Here is a 22,804-nt window from a genome sequence, read left to right as displayed (position 1 = left end):
ATATAATTTTATTGAGTCAGGTAAGAACAGAATTGAAAGAAATAGGTTTAAATCTCTCTTCAATATCTCTCTTAAATGGGAGATCACTCCGAATTGTGCATGTATTTCTGCTGGTATGCACTAATTCTGGGTGCTCAGAAAATACCGTACTTGATATAGGCATTAGCAGCAAATAAGATGATTCTCAGGACCAGTAATAGTAGCATGGACTTTGGAGCCTTAGATCGTCTTTTCCACATGGAACTTGGTTGGAAAAGGGGCACAGTGAGTGGTCTGGAAAATGCCATCATTGTGGCAGGAGCCGTCCTTTTCGGGGTGACTTTGTACTTCCCAGACGCTGTGCTCCCCATACTCTTATTCTTTCTGTTGCTAATCCTGAGAGACGCCTTCTGGCCACATGGAAAGACACCCCACTCACCCCTCATAACACACTAAATTGACCCCTGAGCTCTGTGTTTAACCTCAGCGAAACCAGTAAAAAGACAGGCCATTGCACTGATTGGACAGCCCCGGGGCGTCCGCACAAGGCCTGTGCTCTCAGCCCCACCAAGAAGGAAAGAACATGGAAGTCACGTGCATCCGCACAAGGAGGGGGGAGCCCAGCTACACATATGGGGAGGGGTAGTTCATCTGTATACATGGGGTGGGGAGGGACAGTCCTGTCTTACTTACAGATAAGACACCAAAATGTAAGGAGATGACCAGAGAAGGAACAGGCAGGAGAACTGGGAAGTGGAAGTGCAGAGAGAGGAAGAGACCAGGAGAGAAGAATGAATGGGAGGTCCTGCTGTGAGTCAGGGGTCATGCATGTGGAAACCCCAGCATCCGCCAGGCCCCTAAAAGGGAAGCTGTCCGTGAGCAGTGCTGTCTCGGGCCCTCATGTCAGGTTTCACTAGGAGCAGCCCCTGCCCTGAGGGATTACAAGGTGTGCGGCCCAGAAACTTGATGATGATTGTTCTTTCCGTTGGGAGATCCTTGTCCATGAAACAGTAGTTCTTGTAGTAGCTTTTCAGCACATTTTAGTTGAAGGGGAGTGAGCCAGGAGCTTTGACACATTTTCTCTGAGTTACATCTTTTATTCAGTAGCTCGTAATAATCCGCTTTCATCCTCTCTCTCCCTGCCGTGTTCTGGTAGGCTGGGCACCCCACATATTTCACTGGATTCGACCAGCTTTCCCCGATGAGGGGGAGAGAAAAGAAGAGAAACGTGTACAGAAATAGACAAAGGTCCTACAGATTCTACATCAGCTTGCTGATGGATATCTGGCTTTTGAATAATTCACATGGCAAACTATTTTCTAGGAATCTGGCACTTTATAAATAGACATTGATTATATCTGTTGTACGAGTGAATGAATGAAGGAACAAACCAGTGCCTGCGCAACAGATACCTTTTGTTTGCGCTTCCTAAAATGCGTTATCCTTCGGACCCGTATAGGAAAATTGGTTATCATATATATTCATAGGTTGCCTTGATTTATGTGCTTGCTTGAATATATTTTAGTAACTGCGGTGCCCATTTGTAGTCTAAATTTAAAGTAAATTATTCACTGCTTCAACAAATCAGAAGAGACGCGGTGGTTATTTTCACCCAGCGATAGCTGTCCGGGGGCAAACATGTGAGAGCAGTTTGACCATCTATCACTGTATGTGTGTATTGTTCGCAGGCGCCATGTAGAACCGACATAGGAAGACGGTGCGTGTTACACAGGAAGTCGTACGTTTATATATTGACAGAGCGTTAGGAAGTGTTCGTGTTGACTCAGGGACCTAAGGACAAACATGGACTTCGTCTAGAATAGCCTGCATACGTTGTGGATAAAGTTTCTTTTTCTCCAGCTTTTTATTATTCTTCAGCCTTAAATATTCAAATAAATACGATGTGTTCCACTCAGAGAAAATTTGGTCCAGTTCAACTGCCTTTGCTGAAATGGCTTTTATTCTCCGAGGCCCTTCAACACGTGCTCCTGCTTGGCACTGAGCCCTCCAGGTGCTGGCTTGATGCAGACAGCGTGGTGCTCCCGAAATGCAGTCACGGCTCTCTCAGAGAAGCAAATGAAAATGTAAACGTGGACAGTCTTTTGCATGAAAATAAATTTTTTTGAGTTCTTATTCATTAACACAATAATTTGCTCAGTTTATTCTTGAAAGTTGACGTTGAGTTACAGGCTATTCCTTTTAAGTTAGAATATTCTTGAATTGAGCAAAGCAAATGTTTATAAACAAGGCCTCTCTGACAGGAGATAATTGTTAATTAAAATTATTTTTTATTTGAGGAGTGCCTGGGTGGCTCAGTCGGGTTAAGTGTCCAACTCTTGGTTTCGGCTCAGGTCATGAACTCACAGTTGCATGAGTTCGAGCCCCATGTCAGGCTCTGCACTGACAGTGTGGAGCCTGCTTGGGATTCTGTCTCCTTCTCTCTCTGCCCTTCCCCTGCTCGCTCGCGTGCGCGCTCTCTCTCTCTCTCTCTCTCTCAATAAATAAATAAATAACCTTAAAAAATTATTTTTATTTGAGTATAGTTGACACACAATGTTTTATTAGTTCCCGGTGTCCAGCATCATGATTCCGTTTCTCCACATTATGCTGTGCTCACCATGGGTGTAGCCACCGTGTGTCACCATATGACCCTATTACAGTACTGTTGACTGTGTTCCCTGTGCTCTGCCTTTTATTCCCATGACTGATTCAGTCCATAACTGGAAGCCTGTATCTCCCGTGATAATCATTAATTTTTGATATGTGACTCTTTTTCAAAAATCTATCACTCTTGAAATATTTCACAGACCTCATCTGGCCATTTGCACTTAGCAGCATTGTCGCCGGAATGGGGAGCAAGCTGTACCCCCCATTGAGAAGGAGCTTCCTCTCGGGGCTAAGACTACAGGTGTAGAGTCACAAATGGCTGGACTCACATCCTCACCTGCCACATAGCATCCAGGACATCGTAGGAGAACTTAGTGTCTCCGCCATTCAGTTTCCTTGTCTGAAAAATGGGGAGGAGCAGGGCCCTGCTCCCAGTCTGGTAGCAGCGATTAAATGAGGAAAGCATGGAGCAAGAGTCCAGGACATGCCAGGTCCGAACACGCACAGGTGCAGCTCTTATGCCCCGTTTGTAGTTGCTTATAAATAGGTCTTAGTTACTGCTGGTGGTGTGTTCTCAGCACGTGCTTTCATGTGTCCATTTGAAAATGTACTTATTGAGGGCTCGCAGAGCTGGCCCTGGGAACAGTTACATATTCACAGTACGTAACTCTTATGAAGGTGAATATACAATATTTTCTTTCATTAATTGTATTGACCTTAGACCTTCTCCGAGAAAAGCAGGTTTGGTGCTAGGAAGATGGGTGGGAAATGTGAACTGCATTTTTGTGAAAGCAATAACAAATGCTTTACACTGCTCTGGAAAAAATAAAATCCAAGTAAGCACTTATTTGCTATGGAGTATCTGGAATTTTATTTTATTTGCGGACATTAAGAACCTATCCCCAAACTCGCCCGGGTGCCTCAGTCGGTTAAGCGTCCGACTTCGGCTCAGGTCATGATCTCACAGCCCGTGGGTTCGAACCTCACACCAGGCTCTGTGCTGACAGCTCAGAGCCTGGAGCCTGTTTCAGATTCTGTGTCTCCCTCTCTCTCTGCCCCTCCCCAGCTCATGCTCTGTCTGTCTCTGTCTCAAAAATAAATACACGTTGAAAAAAAAATTTTTTTAAAGAATCTATCCCCAAACATAGCAAAACCGTAAGCCGTTCATTGCCTCAAGCCCTGTGCTGGGTGCTCGTGCATTCCCAGTGTGCGTTTTCAGGTGAGGGAAGCAAAGGCCTGGACAGCAGAGGGGACTTGCCCAGAGGCAGGGGTCCAGCTGAGTGCAGAGCGTCCCGCACCCACGGCCCTGCCTTGGCTCTTGGGCTTCCTCCTGACATGCACTGATTACAAGATTGTGTCACTTCACCTGAGAAGCCGTTTCAAAGCCCACTGGTCTCTTCTCCACAGGACGACGAAGCCCTCTGCACCCATGTTACCACCTTTGAAGGACTGACCGACCCTCCAGCTTGTGCCACTTCCTGCTCCCACCATGGGACCCTCGGGGAGCATGCTCAGCAGCGGACAGATGCAGGTTGTCCTGTGGGGCAGCTTGGCAGCTCTCGTCACTTTCTTCCTCATCAGCTTCCTCATCTTTCTGTGTTCCAGTTGTGACAGGTGAGATCTGACGTGTATCGGCTGGAACCTTGAGATAACCCTTCCCCTGTGCCCAGAAGCGTCTTCATGGGAAAAGCATGTTGTAAACAGAATCCTGATCCACAGACATTCACAGAAACCCCTGTGTTAAAATTAACTAGTGTCTGTGCCGCAGAGTGCCCCAGGATGTTTTTCTGTTCATTGAATGAAAATCCATATTTGAATTGGCTCAGGAGCAATTGGGAGAACCCTTGTCTATGAAACTTCCCAGAATGAAGTTCTTGCCGTTCTTTTAGGCACATCCTTGTTAAATTTATATTGTGTCTGCCCGTATATTGTGTCTGCCCGTATATTGTGTCTGCCCGTCTGTAGGCATTTGGAGGTCTAAGTGTGATGTGCATTAAAGATACTCTGCTGCCACTTGAGAGTTACTGATTACTATTGCTGTTACGTGCTTTGAAAGGACCATTAAAGATTTGTAATCTAGAACTGCAATTTGTTAAGAAACAGACGGAATTTCCTAGGAGAGAGACAAAATAATCATCTTGGTGGTTTTTAGAGTTATGCTTCTTCTCCCCACCCAGGTCTCCCTCATATAGAATGTCTGTATCCCCCACCCCGAAAAAAAGATTTTTGCTCAGAAGCAAAGGTCTTTCTAACATGTTGGGAGTGATTCCCAGGTGTTCCGAGGATGTTAGGATACTTGCAGGAGCTCCTGGGTGACTCAATCAGTTAAGCATCCAACTTTGGCTCAGGTCATGATCTCACAGTTCGTGAGTTCAAGCCCCACTTCGGGCTCTGTGCTGTCAGCTCAGAGCCTGGAGCGTCCTTCAGATTCTCTGTCTCACTCTCTGTCCCTCCTTTCTCCCTTGTGCTCTCTCTCTCAAAAATGAATAAACATTAAAAAATGTATTTAAAAAAGGATACATGCAGCCTCCTGGCAGATTGGTGCTGTGGGGCTGGTGCAATTCGGCCAGTCCACCTCCAGACCTTTCTCTCGGGGACTTCAGGAGTGACCCAGCAAGTGTCATTTACAAATTTGGATAGGACTTCCTACCCTGAAATCTCTGTCAAGAGGAGGAAAATCAGACTCTCCAAACCAAGTAGCTTTCCAGGCCCTTCCCAGCTTGGACCTGGGGCTCTACAGCTGGATCTGCGTCTGGTGAGGAAGATGCAGAAATAGAGGCCAGTGGAGAGTGTGCTTTCCTGGACTAGGGAGGGCCTGCTTGTAATTATGTACACTCCCACTAGGCGTCACTGTTGCCATGTACAAATATGGAACATGTATTCTCTAGTACTGATGGCTTTCTTTAGACTGTCCTGAGTAAAAATAAATTCTATTTTTATTCGATGGACTTTTCCATAGACTGGAAGTACATATGACTCATCCTGAGAGCATGTATCCTTCCCGACGTGCCAAAATTTGTATTTTCTTTCATTATTTTCCCAGTCCCGTTGCACTGTGTAGCCGACTCTGAGTTTGTCTGGGTTTTCTTAAAAAAAAAAAGAAAAAAAAAAAAAAGGCAAAATTCTTTCCAGTATTCTAGATCTGAGACAAGTTTCTGCTCAGGAACGTGCCTCAGTCCTCTTGTGAACTTCTGTTTTCTACTCTGGGAGAAAGGTGTGAGCGAGCGAGGTGACTGCTCTCATGCTGTGACTTGACCCCTCAGACCCTGACGCCTGCAGAGAAGTGATGAAGTCACTGTCCAGCTTTTGCTTCCTTGGCACAGTAAACCAGGATCCTAAAAGATTAAAATGTGGACAAATATTAGGATAGCAAAGGGGAGTGTACGTTTGATTTTAGATGGCATGCTTGATATTAAAGTGATGTGTTCTTTTCTATTTCAGAGAAAAGAAGCCGAGGCAGCACAGTGGGGACCACGAGAACCTGATGAACGTGGTGAGCCCATAGCACATGTCTGTGCGTGCTTCCAAACACCAGCCACTGATCTAAGTGTGTTCCCACACGCTGGCAACCTAAGGGGAACCCAGGGGAGGACTCAGCCGGAGTTAACTGGCTGCCTTGTGTCCTCCCTCTGAAGGACTCTGGTGCAGCGTGACTAGAGGCCCGTGTGACTAGAGGCCCATGCAATTAGCCCGGTTGGTTGGGAGAGTTTCAGAAATGGATGCAGTTGTGCTGTTGCCAGAAAAATTCTTAGAGAGCCCCAACCTGCTGCTGGGAGCCTCTGCCCAGCTCCAGCCTTGTATTAGTGTGCGAGGGCTGCATAACAAAGGATCGCAAACAGTGCAGCTTAAATAACAAATGTATCATCTTGAAGTTCTGGAGGCTAGAAGGGGAGATCAGGGCATCAGTGGGGCTGATTGGTTCTTCTGAGAGCTTGGAAGGTAAATGTGTTCCAGGCCCATCTCCTGGCTTCTGAGGGTTTGCCGGCCTTCTTTGCCACTCCTGGGTACTTCGTGGTCTTCTCCCTGTGTCTCTCCGTGTGGTCTTTCCTCTGTGCGTGTCTCTGTCCAGGCTTCCTTGTTTTATAAGGACTCCAGCGTGACCTCATCTTATTTTCATCTGCAATGACCCTGTTCCAAATAAGGGCATGTTCCTAGGGTATTTTGGAGGTTAGGACTTCACCACAGAAATTTGGGGAGTATCCAGTTCAACCGATAATAGCTGGTCATGAAGCTAACCGAAAGGTAGGCCCCCCCCCCCATCAACCTCGATATGGCCCGGCTGGGTGTCCGCAGCTCTCACCTGGGGGCCCGAGGGGCTCTCAGGTCCACCCTGGTGAGGAGCAGCCCGAGTGTCCTGGTCTCGCCTTGTTCTCTCCACTCACGCCCTTCCCTGGCTGAGCACCTCCAGCAGCCGGGGATGGGGCCACCCCGTAGTCACACTGCTGACTTCATCAGTCGTGCCGGAGCCCCGTGGCAGGGCTAAAACAGAGAAGCTGTCTCCGGTCCCTGACAGAATTCCTGAAGATCAGACAAAACTGCTATAGGGGAGAGGGTGTAAACCTGGCAGCCAGCACAGCCAGCACACGGGGTCAGAGCAAACCCTGCACGGGTCTCCAGGCCCAGTCACCCACCCTACAGACGTGCAAGACTCTTCTTGTATTCCAAGCAGGCTGGAAGTCGTCATCGGGGCTTCCCTCCTCCGGGGAGCCCCTGGGGGTTTCCTTGCCTCCTCCTCTGCATGCACACCTTACCCACTGCTGTCCTGGGTTCTCAGCTCTCCTGGGTGAGGAAGGGCTCACCCCCATTTCAGCCTCTGGCCATCAACCCCACTTCTCAGCTGTGCACAGCACCTCCCGTCCTGCACACAGATGACTGCTGTGGCGGCATCTGGAGGGTGGAGGGGCGCCTGGGTGGCTCAGTTGATTAAGTCTCCAACTCGTGTGTGTGTGTGTGTGTGTGTGTGTGTGTGTTTGAGAGCGAGACAGAGTACAAATGGGGGAGGGGCAGAGAGAAGGAGACAAAATCTGAAGCAGGCTCCAGGCTCTGAGCTGTCAGCACAGAGCCCGATGTGGGGCTCAAACTCATGAGATCATGACCTGAGCCAAAGTCGGACGCCTAATGGCTTGAGCCACCCAGGCACCCTATCCAACTCTTGATTTAGGCTCAGGTCATGATTTCATGATTTGTGAATTCGAACCCCATGTTGGGCTCTGCCCTGTGATCCTCTCTCTCTCCCCACCGTCTTTCTGCCCCTCCCCCACTCATGCATGCACACACTTGTGTGCTCTCTTTCTCTCTCCATATAAACCTAAAGAAGTTTTTTTAAAAGGGCGGGTAGGGAGCAGCTCTACTGTTGCTCCTCCCACACGTAGGTCCCGGGCCCCGACTTTCTTCACCACCCGCCCCCCCCGCCATGTTCCTTGGTGCCAGCTGGTAGGTGAGGTTGGGGCTGGAGGAAGGGCTTCTGTCTCTGTCCTCCTTTCCAAGTCCTTCCCAAGCAGCGTTCTCAAGTGTGGCCTGTGCCACTAGCAGCAGCCCCCCTGAAGCTTGTGGGGCCCAGGGAACCGTCAGCAAGCACCCCCCCCCCACATAATTCTGACGTGTGCTCAAGTGTGAGAACTGTTGTAGACCGTGCCTGCTTGCCCACCCAGGGTCAGCGGTAAGGTCGAAGGCAGTGGCGTGGGGGTGAAGAGAAAACGCTCACTCTTCCCACGCCAGGTCCCTAACTAATAACCCCAGAGCCCTTCTTCTACAGGCATGTTGGAGAGAGCACGCAAATCACGTGTTCATGTGGGCAGTGGTACGCGAGCTCACACACACCCACCGCAGCCTGCCCACCTGGCTCTCTTTAAGAGCTTCCCCCTCAGCTGCTAAATCTTATTCAACTTGCAGATTTGCCATTTAGGCCAAAGAAGCCCCTTGAGTCCGCCTTGCCTCCCCACCTCTGATCCCGGCGCTTGTACATCCTTGTTCCCTCCTAAGCCCCAGAGGAGCCACCACTAACTCCTAGCCTAAAAATATCCAGAGGCACAGGGGTGTCCTGAAGTCTGCTTCTTGAGCTATGAGAGCGGCGGGCTCACTGCAGGCTCCTCTGGGCACATTTTCTCATGGACACTGAGAGTAGAAGTGGTGGCTAGGACCCAGGCTACGCTACTTCAGCAGCAGTGGGTACTTAGGCTGTTATTAGCCTTGCTAGAGGCCTTCCCCCGACATCTGACTCCTGTCCGGGTGCAACCTTTCTGTGATACGAGCCTCTGCACCTAAAGCTCCTGGCATCCTAACTCAGTGACCCACCTCCTGGCCCCTTTCACTTAGGAGCAGCATTAAACTGAAACAGTGGACTCTCAGTAAGGGTTCATGACATAGCATGAGCTATTTGCTCTATCATCGTCATCATCATCATCATCATCATCTGGTTCCAAGTAAGAAGTCAGAGAATTTATGAGGCCAACTAGGGAAGTTTCTGGTGCTGTGTATGTCAGAACTTCCCGTGTGCAATCCCAGAACACAGTCCAGGTGTGGCCTCCTGGGTCATGCGCACTGTGTTCTATGAGAAGGATTTGGGAACCGGTCACATTAGCAGTCACTCAGGCTGCCACAGGGAACCAGCTGGGCATTTAAAGAAACACCTGCTTTCTGACTCCTTGTTTATTCCATGTAGTATCTCCCATGTTGACCTCAGTAGAAAACACCTTCAATCTCATTCTTCCAAGCATCCAGAATTTGTGAGGATAAGATTTGCAAACCTACTGTTTAACATGATTGTCCTTGTGAACCTTAAAGCAGAGAGCTGGCTGGTTATGAAAGTCTCAGAAATCAAGAATAGTATCTATTTTCGACCAGACTTAAGCCTCTTCCCTTCAGATGGCATATCTGTCTTGGTGTGGCAGGCCTTTAAGAATAGCATTTTATGGGGCACCTAGATGGCTCAGTCAGTTGCACATCTGACTCTTGATTTCAGCTCAGGTCATAACAACAGGGTCATAGAATCAAGCCCACATCAGCCTCCTCACTGAGCGTGGAGTCTGGTCAAGGTTCTCTCTCTCTCCCCCTCTCCCGCTGCCCCTCTTCTCTGATCATGTGTGCACATGCTCTTGCTCTCTAAAATAAAATTTAAAGAAATTTTGAAAAATTTTTAATGTTTATTTTTGAGAGACAGAGCATGAGCCAGGGAGGGGCAAAGAGATTGAGGGAAACACACAGAATCAGAACCACGCTCCAGGCTCTGAGCTGTCAGCACAGAGTCTGAGGTGGGACTTGAACCCATGAGCAGTGAGATCATGACCTGACCTGAAATTGGATGTTTAACCGACTGAGCCACGCAGGCACGTCTAAAATTAAAAATTATTAAAAAAAAACAACAAAACATTTTACAGCACCTGTGGTATTAGGAAGGATGAGAGCGCTCTCTGCTGGGGTCACTTCTGACCCGCACTGGGCCTTGGGGACTGACCCCTCATGGCCTGCCTGTAGCCCACTTGGAGACACCAGGTGGAAAGCTCTGCAAATGGCCTTGAAGATTCTAGAACAATTCTGTCACGTAGGGCTTTCCATCATGATGGAAGTGTTCTATACCTGATCTGATGCAGTAATCACTAGCTGCCTGTGGCTGATGACTGGTAGAACTAAGCAACTGAATTTTGTTTAATTTCACTTAGTTTAAGTGGATTTGGGTTTTTGCTGCTGCTGTTTTTAGAAAAAGCCATGGCGCTCTCCTCTGCCCGCAGTCTGATTCTTCATGTGGTATGTTTGCTTTGCAGCCTTCTGACAAGGAGATGTTCAGCCGCTCAGTGACTAGCCTGGCCACAGATGCACCTGCCAGCAGTGAACAGAACGGAATAGTCACCAATGGGGACAGTAAGTCAAAGAAAAATACCAGCTTTCCATGTAGACCCTAGCACATCTCAAAAAAATGTAGCTCAAAAACTAGGAAATGTGTGCTTGCTCACTCTTAGTGTTCCTACCAGTTTTAGCAAAGCTAAATCTGGATGAAAAGCTAATATTTATTATTTGGTTTCTCCATGCCATTGCTCTAAGATCTGTTTGTATACGAACCATCCATACAACTCCTATAAGATTACTGATAGTACTAGTAATATTGTCCCTGCCTGTAAGGCAGCTGTTGCCACTGTCCACAGCTTAGAGGTGAAGAACCCGCAGCACACGGCTGGTTCAACACATCACCACAAACTTAGTGCCTGAGAACAACTGAAGGGTATTAACTTACAGCTTTAAAGTTAAAGTATCAGCAGAAATGCACTTCTTCCTAGAGGCTCTGGGGGTGAATCTGTTCCCTTACCTGTTTCATCTTCTAGGGGCCGCCTGCATTTGTTGATTCCTAGCCTTTCCCTCCATCTTTACATCTCTCCCTAACTCTCCTGCCCTGCTCTGTCACTAAAAGGACCCTTGGGGGACCTTGGTGGCTTAGTCAGTTAAGCAACTGACTTCGGCTCAGTTCATGATCTCATGGCTCATGAGTTTGAGCCTTACATCAGGCTCTGTGCTGACAGCTCAGAACCCACTTTGGATCCTCTCTGTCTCTCTCTCCCTCCTCCCCTGCTAGCTCAAAAGTAAATAAACATTAAAACAAAACAAAAAAAAAAAAAAACAACACCTCTCTCGTGATTACGTAGGGCCCACCCTGGGTGACCCAGGCTACTCTCCCTTCTCAGGGTCAGCTGATAGTTCATCTGTATCCTTAATTCCTCCCTTGCCATGTAACATAACACACACACACACACAGGTCCCAGAGATTGGGACATGGACACTTTTTGGAGGCCTTAATCCTGCCCACCTTGGACAGGCTGATAGTTTGCCTGAGATCACAGCCAGTGCGCTGACGATCTGTAACCCGAGTTCCGGGCACACCTTTGGATCCACTCTGCATACTGCCTGTTGCATGCACGGGGTGCTCTCCATGACAAAAATAGCAACTACACTTCACACTTTCCAGTTTACAAAGTGCTTTCACCTGAGCTTGTCCTGTTACAAGGACAAATTTTAATTTGTTAAAATTAATAAATATTAATTGTATACCTGTGTACAGCTAAGGTAACTCAGGGAGGGGAGGCAATATCTACCCCAGAAGCTGCAGACTCCATTGCCTGTCCTTGGACCACCATGACACATGTCTGGGGCCAGAGGGCAAAAGTTCAACCCCTCTGTGATGAGCAAGTAAACAGTGTCACCTGCCATTGTGTTGGATGCTGTCCTGAGCTGCAGGGGTCGCAGAGAATCCCAGTCTAGTCAGTAAAGAAAGTGAAGATTAAAACTCATATGTTATAAACATATACATACATACATCTATAAAGACTATATATAATATGTAAGAACTATATACTATTTAAAGAGCATGTAAGATAAATATATGCATGAATATTCATATATACTTATATTTTTTATGCTTATACATGAAGACTATAGGCACTGAGAAAACATGACTGAGTGGTTTCACACAATAACATTTCTGTGGAAATCGAAGAATTTCACATGTGGATTTTCTAATTTAGGAATGGTAGGGGGAAGGGCAGTGAGATGGAAGGAAGAGGCACAGTGTGCAGTCCCTGAGTAACACTGGGTTAGGGCACATTTGTGCCCCATTGTTTCTATCATGTCTGCCAAACAAAAGTGACCATTGAAAGGGGATGGTTCCCAGTTATTGCCTCCAAACGGGAGGTGGCCAGTAAGGCCAGTGAGGGTGGCCCCCACCCATGCCCCCCACTGTGGTGCCAAGCCGCTCACAGTCTGGCTCCATGGAATATCACTTTCTTCCTCTGGTCACGCTATACACTCTGCCTACCAGACTCCCACCATTATGCAATAAAAGTAACTGTGAACCAAATTAATAGCCAACACAATTTATTAAATATTGTATCAGAAGGATGTAATAGCTGGTTTTAGTTTCAACTGTGGTTGAAATAATATCAGGTAACAATCATACATCTGTAATTTGCAGTTTAGAGACCAGTAAAAAGTACCTTGATTTAACCTAACCATGCATTATCCAATTCACTGTAGTAATTATTTAAGGAATTGTCTTTCCCCATTTTTAATACTTTTGTGGCTTTAGTTCTTTCAGAAGACAGTACTCTGACCTGCATGCAACATTATGAGGAAGTCCAGACCTCAGCCTCAGATCTGCTGGACTCCCAGGACAGCTCAGGAAAGGCGAAATGCCATCAGAGCCGGGAACTACCCAGAATTCCTCCGGACAGTGCAGTGGACACGATGCTCAACGCGAGAAGTGTGGACGGGGACCCAGGCCTGGGGACGGAAGGGCCGTACGAAGTGCTCAAGGATAGTTCCTCCCAAGAAAATATGGTGGAGGACTGCTTGTATGAAACTGTGAAAGAAATTAAGGAGGTGGCAGCAGCCGTGAAAGGTCACAGCAGCAGGTCAAAGTCAACTTCTGCTTTGAAAGAGCTTCCAGGGCCCCAAGCCCCCCAAGCGGACTTTGCCGAGTATGCCTCAGTGGACAGAAACAAAAAGTGTCGACAGAGTGTTAATGCGGAGACTGTTCTTGGAAATTCATGCGATCTGGAAGAGGAAGCCCCACCGCCTGTCCCCGTTAAACTTCTGGATGAGAATGAAAACCTTCAGGAGAAGGGAGAGAGCAAGGCAGAAGGGGAAGGAGCCACAGAGGGAGCCAGTGAAACCAACAAGGTGGGCCCTCGTGTTTGTGCTCCGTGTGCTTTTGTCATGATTAGGAATCTAGCTAACCTTGGGGCTTTTACTGGCTCATCATTCTGGGAAATATATACAGACACTTTCAGGTTTGTTGAATGATGAAAGCTGTTTTAGTGAAACCTGTATTTGTCTCCCCCCCCCCCCCCCCCCCGATAGTAAAATGCTGAAAATCCATGTTTGTAAAGTATTTCCCTCTTGGCACCTTACTTGGATATTTTCCAGTTTTTACATCCTGTCTAATTGGGGCCAAGTATTATTGTCTACGTTTTGAAGACCAGGAATTTAAATGGAAATAAAGTGTTCGCTCCCACATTTAGCCTCTTCTGTTTGTTGCTGCCTTGAGCAGCATGGTGATCTCTGAAATCCGAGCACAGGAAGGAACACACACACACAGGGAACAGATTCACAGGTGCCACTGCTTCTATCTGATTACATGCATACTTCTATATAGAATCAAGTAAAAGATTTTATTTTGTGACAGTTTCAAAACAATAGCCTATAACTCTTAAGGTTAGATATTCAGCAAAGCTCTCAAATGTATTAACAATCCCTGAGCCTTATCTATTTGTTTCTGATCACTTGATGTTCATGAGTCACAGTAACTTGAAATTCACATCTCCAGTTGTCAGTATCTCCTTGGTATTTAACCAGGCCCAGTCTTCTTTAGTCAACTATTATCTGAGTTTAGTTGTTTCCGCAGAAAAAAGCAAGGTTCTCATCTCAGGTTTTGGTGGGAAGGACAAGTAGAGGTTAGTCAATACGGTAGCAGCCTTACAAACCATCTGGAGTTCATGATCAGAATGTGAACCCTGGCTATGGTTACATAGGTTATACCCAAGTCAGTCATTCTTTGTGGTATTCACTGAATGCATTTCAACTTTTCATATTATCCATGAAATGAGCTGTTGAGAGCCCCAGAGTGTTTATGAGCCTAGTCGTAAATGCAAAAGTGCATTCTATTATTTTGCCCTTCATATAACCAGAGATAATAAAACTAATGTAAAGTCTATTATGCCTAAAGCAATTCAAGTTTTTTGACGTATAAGCACTTGAGAGATAAGAAGGTCAATTGTCTAACCACTGTCCGTGAACAGTTCTCCAGACATCACGTTAGGAAATGGAACTACCCATCTGGGAATTAAACTACCTGTCTATAGTAATATAAGAATGAATAACTCATCATCTCCATATAAACAATCCTAATTTTAAGCAATTCAAAGAACTTGAAATATTTAATATTCATTTTTTTTTCATTCATTCACTTGAAGACTTCAGTGAGCACCTACTGTATGCCGCATAATCTTCTAGGTGCTGAGAGTCCACTAGTGAACAAAACTTCCCATCCCAGTGGAGCTTACACTTCAGTGGGGAGAGAGAGACATACATGTGCATGTAAATAAAGTATATGGTATTTTAGAAGGCTTTAAAGTTTATAGGGAAAAATTAGAACAAAATAAGGAGGATTAGGAAAGTGGAGCGAGTGCAGTTGTGAATCAGGTGGTCAGGGTATGCCTACTGGTAAGGTGGCATTTGAGTAAAACATTCAAGGAGGTGAGAGAATAAGTTGTATACATTTGGGGGAAGAGCAGATGGAGAAGGAGAAATGGCCAGTGTGAAGGCTCAGAGGCTGGAGCTTGCCTGGCCTGTCCAGGAGAGAGGGGAGAGTAGTAAAGAGAAAGCTAACCAGGGGCCTAGTCCTGTGCGGCCTTTACTCATAATCTGAATAAAAGATTATAAAATGTTGAGAAGAATGGGTGACTCTGGATCTGGAAAAGATCCCCCGACTGTACTGTTAAATTCAACTGTAAAGGGTAGGAGTGAGGAGGCAGATCAGGTAGCCATTCTCACAAACCAGACAAGAGATGATGGTGGCTTCGAACAGGACAGAAGTAATGGGAGACGCTAAACTAGAGCCAAGAGATTTGCTGGTGGGCCAGGTGTGTAAAGAAAGAAAGAAAAGATAATGCTGAGTCCTAGGTTTGGCCTGAGCCACTAGAAAGATGGAATGACCATTAACTGAAATGGAGAGGACTGCAGGCAAAAAAGTTTTTGGAGAAGACTGGGTATCCGGTGCTGGACAGGTTTCATTTGAGATGCACACTGGGTGTCTGAGTACAAACAGCAGAGAGCAGCTAGATGGATGAGCAGGTTTATGAGAAAAGGCCTGGGTTGGATCTGTACACTTGGAAGTCCAGCAGCAGAAATTTTTTCTCAAAGCCATGACATGGGATGAGATCACTGAGTGAGTGTAAATGGCGACCAGAAGAGTTCCCAGGGCACAGGTCTGGGGAAGAACGGGAGCTAGCAAAGGACACCTAAATAGGAAAGAAAAACAGGAAAGTTCAGTGTCCTGGAAGCCAAGTGAAGGAGGTTCAGGGACAGAGGAGTGGCCGCTGTGGCAGATGTAGCGATGGGTTAGGAAAGATGAGGGCTGAGGATTGACAGTCATATTAGTTGCCTGGTGGCTATTGGTGTCCTGGGAGTGTCAGAGGCAGAAACTCAACTGAAATGGGTTTAGAGAGAGAATAGAAAGAGAAAAATTACTTGAGCAACTTTTTTAGACAACTCTTTTAAGAGCTTTTGCTATAAAGGGATAAGGCAATAGATGAAACTGGAAGAAGGGTTGGTTTGTTTTGTTTTTAGCATCAGAGAAATAACAGCATGGTTTCATGTGGGTGGGAATGATTTCACAGTGAGGGAATAGCTGATGATATAAACAGAATGGGGGAATTACTGGAGTGAATATGCATGAGTAGATGTGAGGAGGCAAGATCTCCTGCGTATGAGGAGGGGAATCACCTTAAAGACGGGCTTAGAGGGGCGCCTGGGTGGCTTGGTCGGTTGGGCGTCCGACTTTCGCTTGGGTCGTGATCTCGCGGTTCGTGGGTTCGAGCCCCGCGTTGGGCTCTGTGCTGCCGGCTCAGAGCCTGGAGCCTGTTTCAGTCTGTGACTCCCTCTCTCTCTGACCCTCCCCTGCTCATGCTGTCTCTCTCTCTCCTGGAAATAAAAAAAAAAAAAAAAAATTAAAAAAAAAAAAAAGACGGGCTTAGAGACTTCTTTGGTGACAGGGAGGAAGGAAAATTCATGGATGCAGAGAAGGGGGCGGGGTAGGGTACAAGTTCATAGAAATTTCTCCTGATTTCTTCAGTTTTCTCCAGGTCACCAGGGAAGGGCAAGGAAGGTGGGAAGTAAATAGCCAGACCAGCAGGGACCAGGTATAGTGGCAAGGCTGTTCCAACATAGCGCGGCATTTAGAACCCACCTGAAGGCTGAATTCACCAATGACCAGGAAGGGCACTGGGTATTTAATACTACTGGGTATTGAAAAACATCATACAATAGATATGAGAGAAAGAGAGAGCCTAAGGTGAGCAAGAGGGATAAAGGAGAGAGGGATAATCTCAATCAGGCTCCACAGGAAGCATTGGAGCCCAACATGGGACTCAATGCCACAACCCTGGGACCATGACCTAAGCTGAAATCAAGGGTCAGACGCCCAACCAACTGAGCCACCCAGGTTCCCCAACACAATAGATTTTTTTCTAAGTGTTTATCCTCAGTTTCTTGACATAATTTCTTTGATTTTTAAATTTTTAAATTTTTTTTTTTTTTTTTTTTTACTTCTGAGAGAGAGAGAAAGAGCCTGAGCAGGGGAGGGTCAGAGAGAGAGGGAGATACGGAATCCAAAGCAGGCTTCAGGCTCTGAGCTAGCTGTCAGCACAGAGCCTGACATGGGGCTCGAACCCATGAACTGTGAGATCATGATCTGAGCTGAGGTTGGACGCTTAACTGACTGAGCCACCCAGGCACCCCAATTTTTAAAATTTTTTAATGTTTATTTTTGAGAGACAGAGACAGAGTGCAAGCAGGGGAGGGGCAGAGAGAGAGGGAGACACAGAAACTGAAGCAGCCTCCGGGTTCTGAGCTGTCAGCACAGAGCCCAGTGCAGGGTTCGAACTCAAGAACTACAAGATCATGACCTGAGCTGAAGTCAGACCCTTAAATGACTGAGCCCACCAGGCACCCCTTGACATAATTTCTTTGTAGAAAATAACTTCTCTAAAATTAATTTGAAAATATTTTTATAGATGTGTCAAAGCATATGCAAAAGAAAGGTTGGGTTATTGACTTCAAACTGTATCTTCCCTTGGTTTGTGTTTGTTTTGACAGAGATTTAGTTCATTGTCCTACAAGTCCCGGGAAGAGGACCCAACTCTCACAGAAGAAGAGGTGAGTTTTATTGCTTTTTAAATAATAAGAAAGCTCTAAAGAATAGAGCTGCTCTCCCTGCATAAATGCACTGTCATGTTACTCTTCTCTGAAAAAGCTGAAACACTCTTAAGCATATGTCTGGAGACCAGGATCCGGGAATGTTGGCTCAAGTGACTGGCAGATGTTAGGAGAAAAAGGAAGGCAGGATGAACAGGTCATCTAAGTGAAAGAAACAGAACAGGAAAGAAGGAACAGAAAAAAAAAAAAGAGGAGGGGAGAAAATAGAATGAGAAGACAGAAATTTAACTGAGAGTAGTTTAGCAGTCACGAAGTCCACCTTTGAAGGAAATTAATGATGGGTTGGAAAATACAGGAAACTGGAACAGGTAGGTGTAAAGAATTTAATCCAGTCTGGGAAGTGGAGGGGGAAGGTTTTCATAAGGAATTTGGAGGCAGAGAACAGGTAACTAACTCCAGGAAGTACAGGTCAGGCTGCAGCCGCAGTCAGACGCAGCAGCCGGCAGGAAAGGCCTGTCTGCTCCCGAGTACCTGGGCTGAATACTCACCAGCTAAACTTTTCAGTGAAGCGTTAACATCGTACAAACCAGTATATATGTGATGATGTCAAGCTAGGCTTAGAGAGCTGAACACCTTAATTTATCCAGCTGCATATAGCCTCTCTCTGGAGTTCCTAGCAGGGTAAATTTTGTGCATGTAGGAAAACGATATGCATATGCAGGGACATCCCCTCCTATCATAGAGTATTGAGAAATGAAATAGACTACAGTCCCACAGTGGGAGTTCAAAGAGCAGAAGAACTTTCCATAGGCAATCTTGCCCTTTTGCTTCTCTGTTTCCTGCCCCAGGGAATGGACCTGCCATCTAGCTGCCTGTTCACACAAGCCACAACTCTGGGCCTCATCCGTGACACCCCATTTCCTGTATGGGCTCAGACTCAGGCAGTAGCAGGTCCCCTGAATTCTACCTCCAAAAGGTTTCATTCACACACTGCTCTGTCCGTGTCTGCTGTGCCCGCCCCTCACCAGCCTGGTGGCACCAGTCTGTTGTCCACACTGCACCAGAGCCATCCCACTTGGGACCAGAAAGAAGAATAAATGAGAGATCTTGAAACCAATCCTTTAAAATAATGTTGAGACTAAGTACAAATTTAAATTACTTTTCTTCTGACCTTACATTATTTGTGGTTTGGGAAAATAGGATCTAATTAAAATGATGAATTTTTAACATAGATTAAAGAAGTGATTCACATATATTCATTGTGGGAAGATGCTTTACAAAAACTAATTATGGAAGTCACTTATTTTTGTATTTATGTACTATAATGTTAGCCAGTCCGGACAGAAACGGAGATATGAGTTTTATGTCCACTTACCCCAGTTTAACAGAACGATGGGGGGAGAGGGTTGATCATAGGAAGAGAAATGGGGAAAAGAGGGTAATTTATAAGAACATAACAATTTGCAGCTTGAATAATAAAGATGAAAGATTAAAAGAGAAAAATTGTGAAGCTAAATAGCAACGGGACTTGAAAGGAATCTGTATACGAAACAGAAATCATAGTCCTAGAAGGCATGTATCCGATCAGAAGACTTGAGAATCTTTCATAAGTGTTAACATTTACAAGATCCTCTGCACATTAGGTTTGTGCCCAGAGACAATATTAAGTTGCAAGTTAGTGAAAGAGCCTTTAACTTTTAAAAAGGAGTGTAAAAGACAAGAAAACCCAAGTACCTGCAAGGAGCCAGGCATTAATGGCAGGCATCGTTGCGGGGGGAGGGGAGAAGGTTGAGGAGCAGAGCCACAGTGGGCCTCTGTGTTACAGGGCCTCATTGTTACAGGGCAGGTAAAGCTGGGTTTGTCCCCCTCAGTTGCCCCTGAGGGTGAAGATTGCATTTCTACCTTGCTGGACCCCCTCTTCACTCACTGCCTTCCATGATTCACCCTTTATATCTGTCCACATTTTTGGCTCAGACCACCTTTTAGATCATAAGTTCCATATATCTGCACCTCACTATGAAAAGCAGGTGATATATTCTTCCTAATATCAAAGAAATTATAATTCTTCATTTCAAGAGTAATTTTCCATTCAGCTCTCTCAGGTGAGAAGGTTAATTTAATAGTCATTAGAAGGGTCAGACCAACATGGCAAAGAGTTTCCTAAAGATGATTCCTCTGGCTCTAAATCTTTGGATTGTCAAGGCCTGGCAAAACAGAGCCACCAGCCCTGAAAAGTTCTCATGCAAATGACCTGTTAACATGCAGCAGGCCTGTCTTACGAAGCTTTCGAGGCCAGCTGGAAAATCCATCCACAGTATGTACGATATGCGAAAGCAAGAAAATCTCTCTCCGCACTTGGGAATCAAGCATCTGTCAGGAGGCATGTTCATTTATTTCCCGGGTGTTTGGGTAAATCAATCATTATGGCCAATGAAGGTAATGAAGGATATTTCTTATTTCCAACCATCCTTTCTAAAATTAAAATAATACCCCTCCACACACACAAAAATCTCTTAATCAGTATGTTTAATCTGTCATTGCCAAAGAAAATAAAATCCCTCTTGATAGTAGAGGTTATATGGAGTATGTTAATGAGACTGAGTAGGTGTGTCCGGAAAATAGCCCAGTCTTCACATAGGAAAGAGAGTCCTGTAAGTGAATTGTCTCCAAATTTCATGTCTGGGTTGGCTGGTTGCAAACAAGAATGATTTTTTCCCGCTGAAGAAAACTTATCCCCATCTGTAAATGCCTGCTTAATCCATAATAGGCAATGAAGTTGAAAATTAATGGAAAATGATGCTTTTACAGATATAAGTAGATTGCTGGCCAGGATCCAGGACCTACTTTTCAGACCACTTCATTGCAGATAGAATGGACCATATAGTCCAAGTTGGTGGTTCTCACACTTTAGTGGGTATCAGAATCAGCACAGAGTGCTGGGCCCCACCCCTGAGTTTCTGTCTCAGTGCTTCTGGGGTGGGACCTGAGGATTACCTTTCTCATAAATTCCCAGATCCTGCTTGCTGCCAGTTCAAAACCTGCCTTTTGAGAACCATTTATCTAACATCTGTTTTCTGCCCTTTTTTCTTAAAACAGTAGAGCCTTTGTTTCAGGTAAAATAGTCTGATGTCGAAATCGAGTAAAACATGATACTGTAGTCAGGTCCTGGGGCCTCTTGAACTCCTCATTCTCTCTGCTTTCCTCCTTCCTGAAGACCCAGAGAGAACCGGGTCGTCATCTGCTTATGCTCATACAACTGGTCTATTTACAAAGTTGAAGATAACATGTATAATTGTTCTCTAGTAGCGTACTTCAGGATTAGTACGTTAAGAGCCCACTTCTGGGTATATAGCTGAAGGAAATGAAGTCACTGTCTTGAAGACATATTTGTCCCCTCAGGTTCTTTGCAGCATTGTTCACCATAGTCAAGACATGGGAACAACCTAAGTATACATCGGCCAATGAATGGATAAAGAAAATGTGAGATACATATCCACACACATACATTATAAATATATACATATATGTATATATGTGTGTATACACACACGCACATACAAACACAAACAATGGAATATTATTCAGTCACGAAAAAGGAGATTCTGTCTTTTGTGACAACTTGGATAGACCTTGAGAACATTATGCTAAGGGAAGTAAGTCAGACAGAGAAACACAAATACTATATGTTCTCGTGTACATGTGGAATCTAAAAAAGCCAAAACTCTTAAAATAGCAAGTAGAATGGTGGTTGCCAGGGACTGGGGAGTAGGGAAAATGTTGGTCAAAGGGTACAAACTCCCAGCTGTAAGTTGAGTAAGTTCCAGCGATATGATATAGAGCACGGTGACTATAATTAACAGTATACTATCAAGTATACTGTCATACTTGAGAGAGTAGATCTTCATTGCTATCACTACACACACACGCAAAATGATAATGAAGGAGTTAACTAAGTTCTGTGGTAATCATTTCACAGTATATATGTGTATCAAATTACCATGTTGTATACCCTAAACTTACATATGCTATATGTCAGTAATATCTCACTAAAGCTAGGGAGAATTGGCAAAAAAAAAAAAATCATAAAGAGGCATACACATCCCTGTAGTGCTAAATATCTAGCTTGTCACAGTAAAGAGGGAGGAAGAAGTCAAACCTGAGGCTTATTTATTTCATTCACCCTTTTTTTTCTAGATCTCAGCCATGTATTCATCAGTAAATAAACCTGGGCAGTCAGGGAATAAATCAGGACAGTCTCTTAAAGCGCCAGAGTCCACCTACACGTCCATCCAGAGCGCTGCTCAGAGATCCCCCTCGTCCTGTAATGATCTCTATGCTACTGTTAAAGACTTCGAGAAAACTCCAAACAGCGGTAGCACGCTTCCAGCAGCAGTGAGACCGAGTGAGGAGCCCGAGCCGGATTATGAAGCAATACAGGCTCTAAACAGAGAGGAAGACAAGACCACCCCAGAAACCAATGGCCACCGCGGTCTTTTCCCGAAGGAGAATGACTATGAGAGCATTGGGGACCTGCAGCAGTGCAGAGACATCACCAGGCTCTAGCAACCCAGAAGACAACCCCAGACAGACGTGCTCAGCCGCCTGGGGGGCATTTCTCCTGTGGGAGACAAGATACCAACCGTACGCTCTATGCTGCTCTGGTAACCTGAAGACAGTTGAAGACGTGGAGACTTTTTAGCAGGGTCGGAAAGAACGAGGTACGTACCTGAGTGCACCCGAGTGTGTCCCTGCCTGCNTCGGAAAGAACGAGGTACGTACCTGAGTGCACCCGAGTGTGTCCCTGCCGGGGGGGGGGGGGGGGGGGGGGCACTCGCACGTCCAAGCACATCTCCTTCATGCACCCTCGCCCTCTGGAAAGGTCCCAGCTGTCGGTGGTTTCATCCTATTCGTGAGGAAAGCGAAGACGTAGGGAAGAACTGCATTCATCGAGAACCACAACCCCTCCTGCCTGAAATACTGCCGTTCAGAAGAGCCAGATTTTCCTTCCATTTTTTTTTTCTTTTCCTAATATCTGCCCCTAATATTTAAATGTATGGCTTTCTTCCCCTTGAAATCTTCCGACTTCCAACGGTTCATTCCAAGAAGATTCTCCCCCAAGGCTTGGCCCTTGCCTTCCACTTAGGGGTTTTAAGATGGGAAGAAATGGTCAGCTCACAGGCCTCTTCACAGAGCCGCACCTGGAAAAATGAACTCCGCGGGCGGACGGCACCGGGACTGCCCCTGGAGTTTCATACGTCTTCATTCCTTCTGATTTGGGCTCTCCACATCGGCAGCCTCTCGC

At 45.9% G+C, this 22,804-nt stretch overlaps 1 protein-coding gene across 4 annotated transcripts in view; it reads left to right on the top strand.

The window, feature by feature from the left end:
- Nucleotides 1-22,532, top strand: part of PAG1 (phosphoprotein membrane anchor with glycosphingolipid microdomains 1) — a 134,270-nt gene extending 111,738 nt beyond the window's left edge. For 3 of the 4 annotated variants that reach the window (XM_039250100.1, XM_039250097.1, XM_039250098.1), the window contains 7 exons: nucleotides 3,994-4,200; nucleotides 6,028-6,079; nucleotides 10,347-10,443; nucleotides 12,656-13,248; nucleotides 17,443-17,502; nucleotides 21,697-22,220; nucleotides 22,274-22,532. In XM_039250100.1, coding sequence (XP_039106031.1) covers nucleotides 4,076-4,200; nucleotides 6,028-6,079; nucleotides 10,347-10,443; nucleotides 12,656-13,248; nucleotides 17,443-17,502; nucleotides 21,697-22,065 — 1,296 coding nt within the window. In that variant the 5' untranslated portion in view covers nucleotides 3,994-4,075 and the 3' untranslated portion in view covers nucleotides 22,066-22,220; nucleotides 22,274-22,532. Of the gene's footprint in view, nucleotides 1-3,662; nucleotides 4,201-6,027; nucleotides 6,080-10,346; nucleotides 10,444-12,655; nucleotides 13,249-17,442; nucleotides 17,503-21,696; nucleotides 22,221-22,273 lie in introns of those variants that run through there. The other variant, XM_039250099.1, reaches the window with a different exon arrangement.
- Nucleotides 22,533-22,804: the final 272 nt, after the last annotated feature.

Source organism: Hyaena hyaena, unplaced genomic scaffold, assembly GCF_003009895.1.
Source record: "Hyaena hyaena isolate Hyena2069 unplaced genomic scaffold, ASM300989v1 scaffold_358, whole genome shotgun sequence".
NCBI classification, from domain to species: domain Eukaryota; kingdom Metazoa; phylum Chordata; class Mammalia; order Carnivora; family Hyaenidae; genus Hyaena; species Hyaena hyaena.
This window is presented reverse-complemented; position numbering and strand designations above follow the sequence as displayed.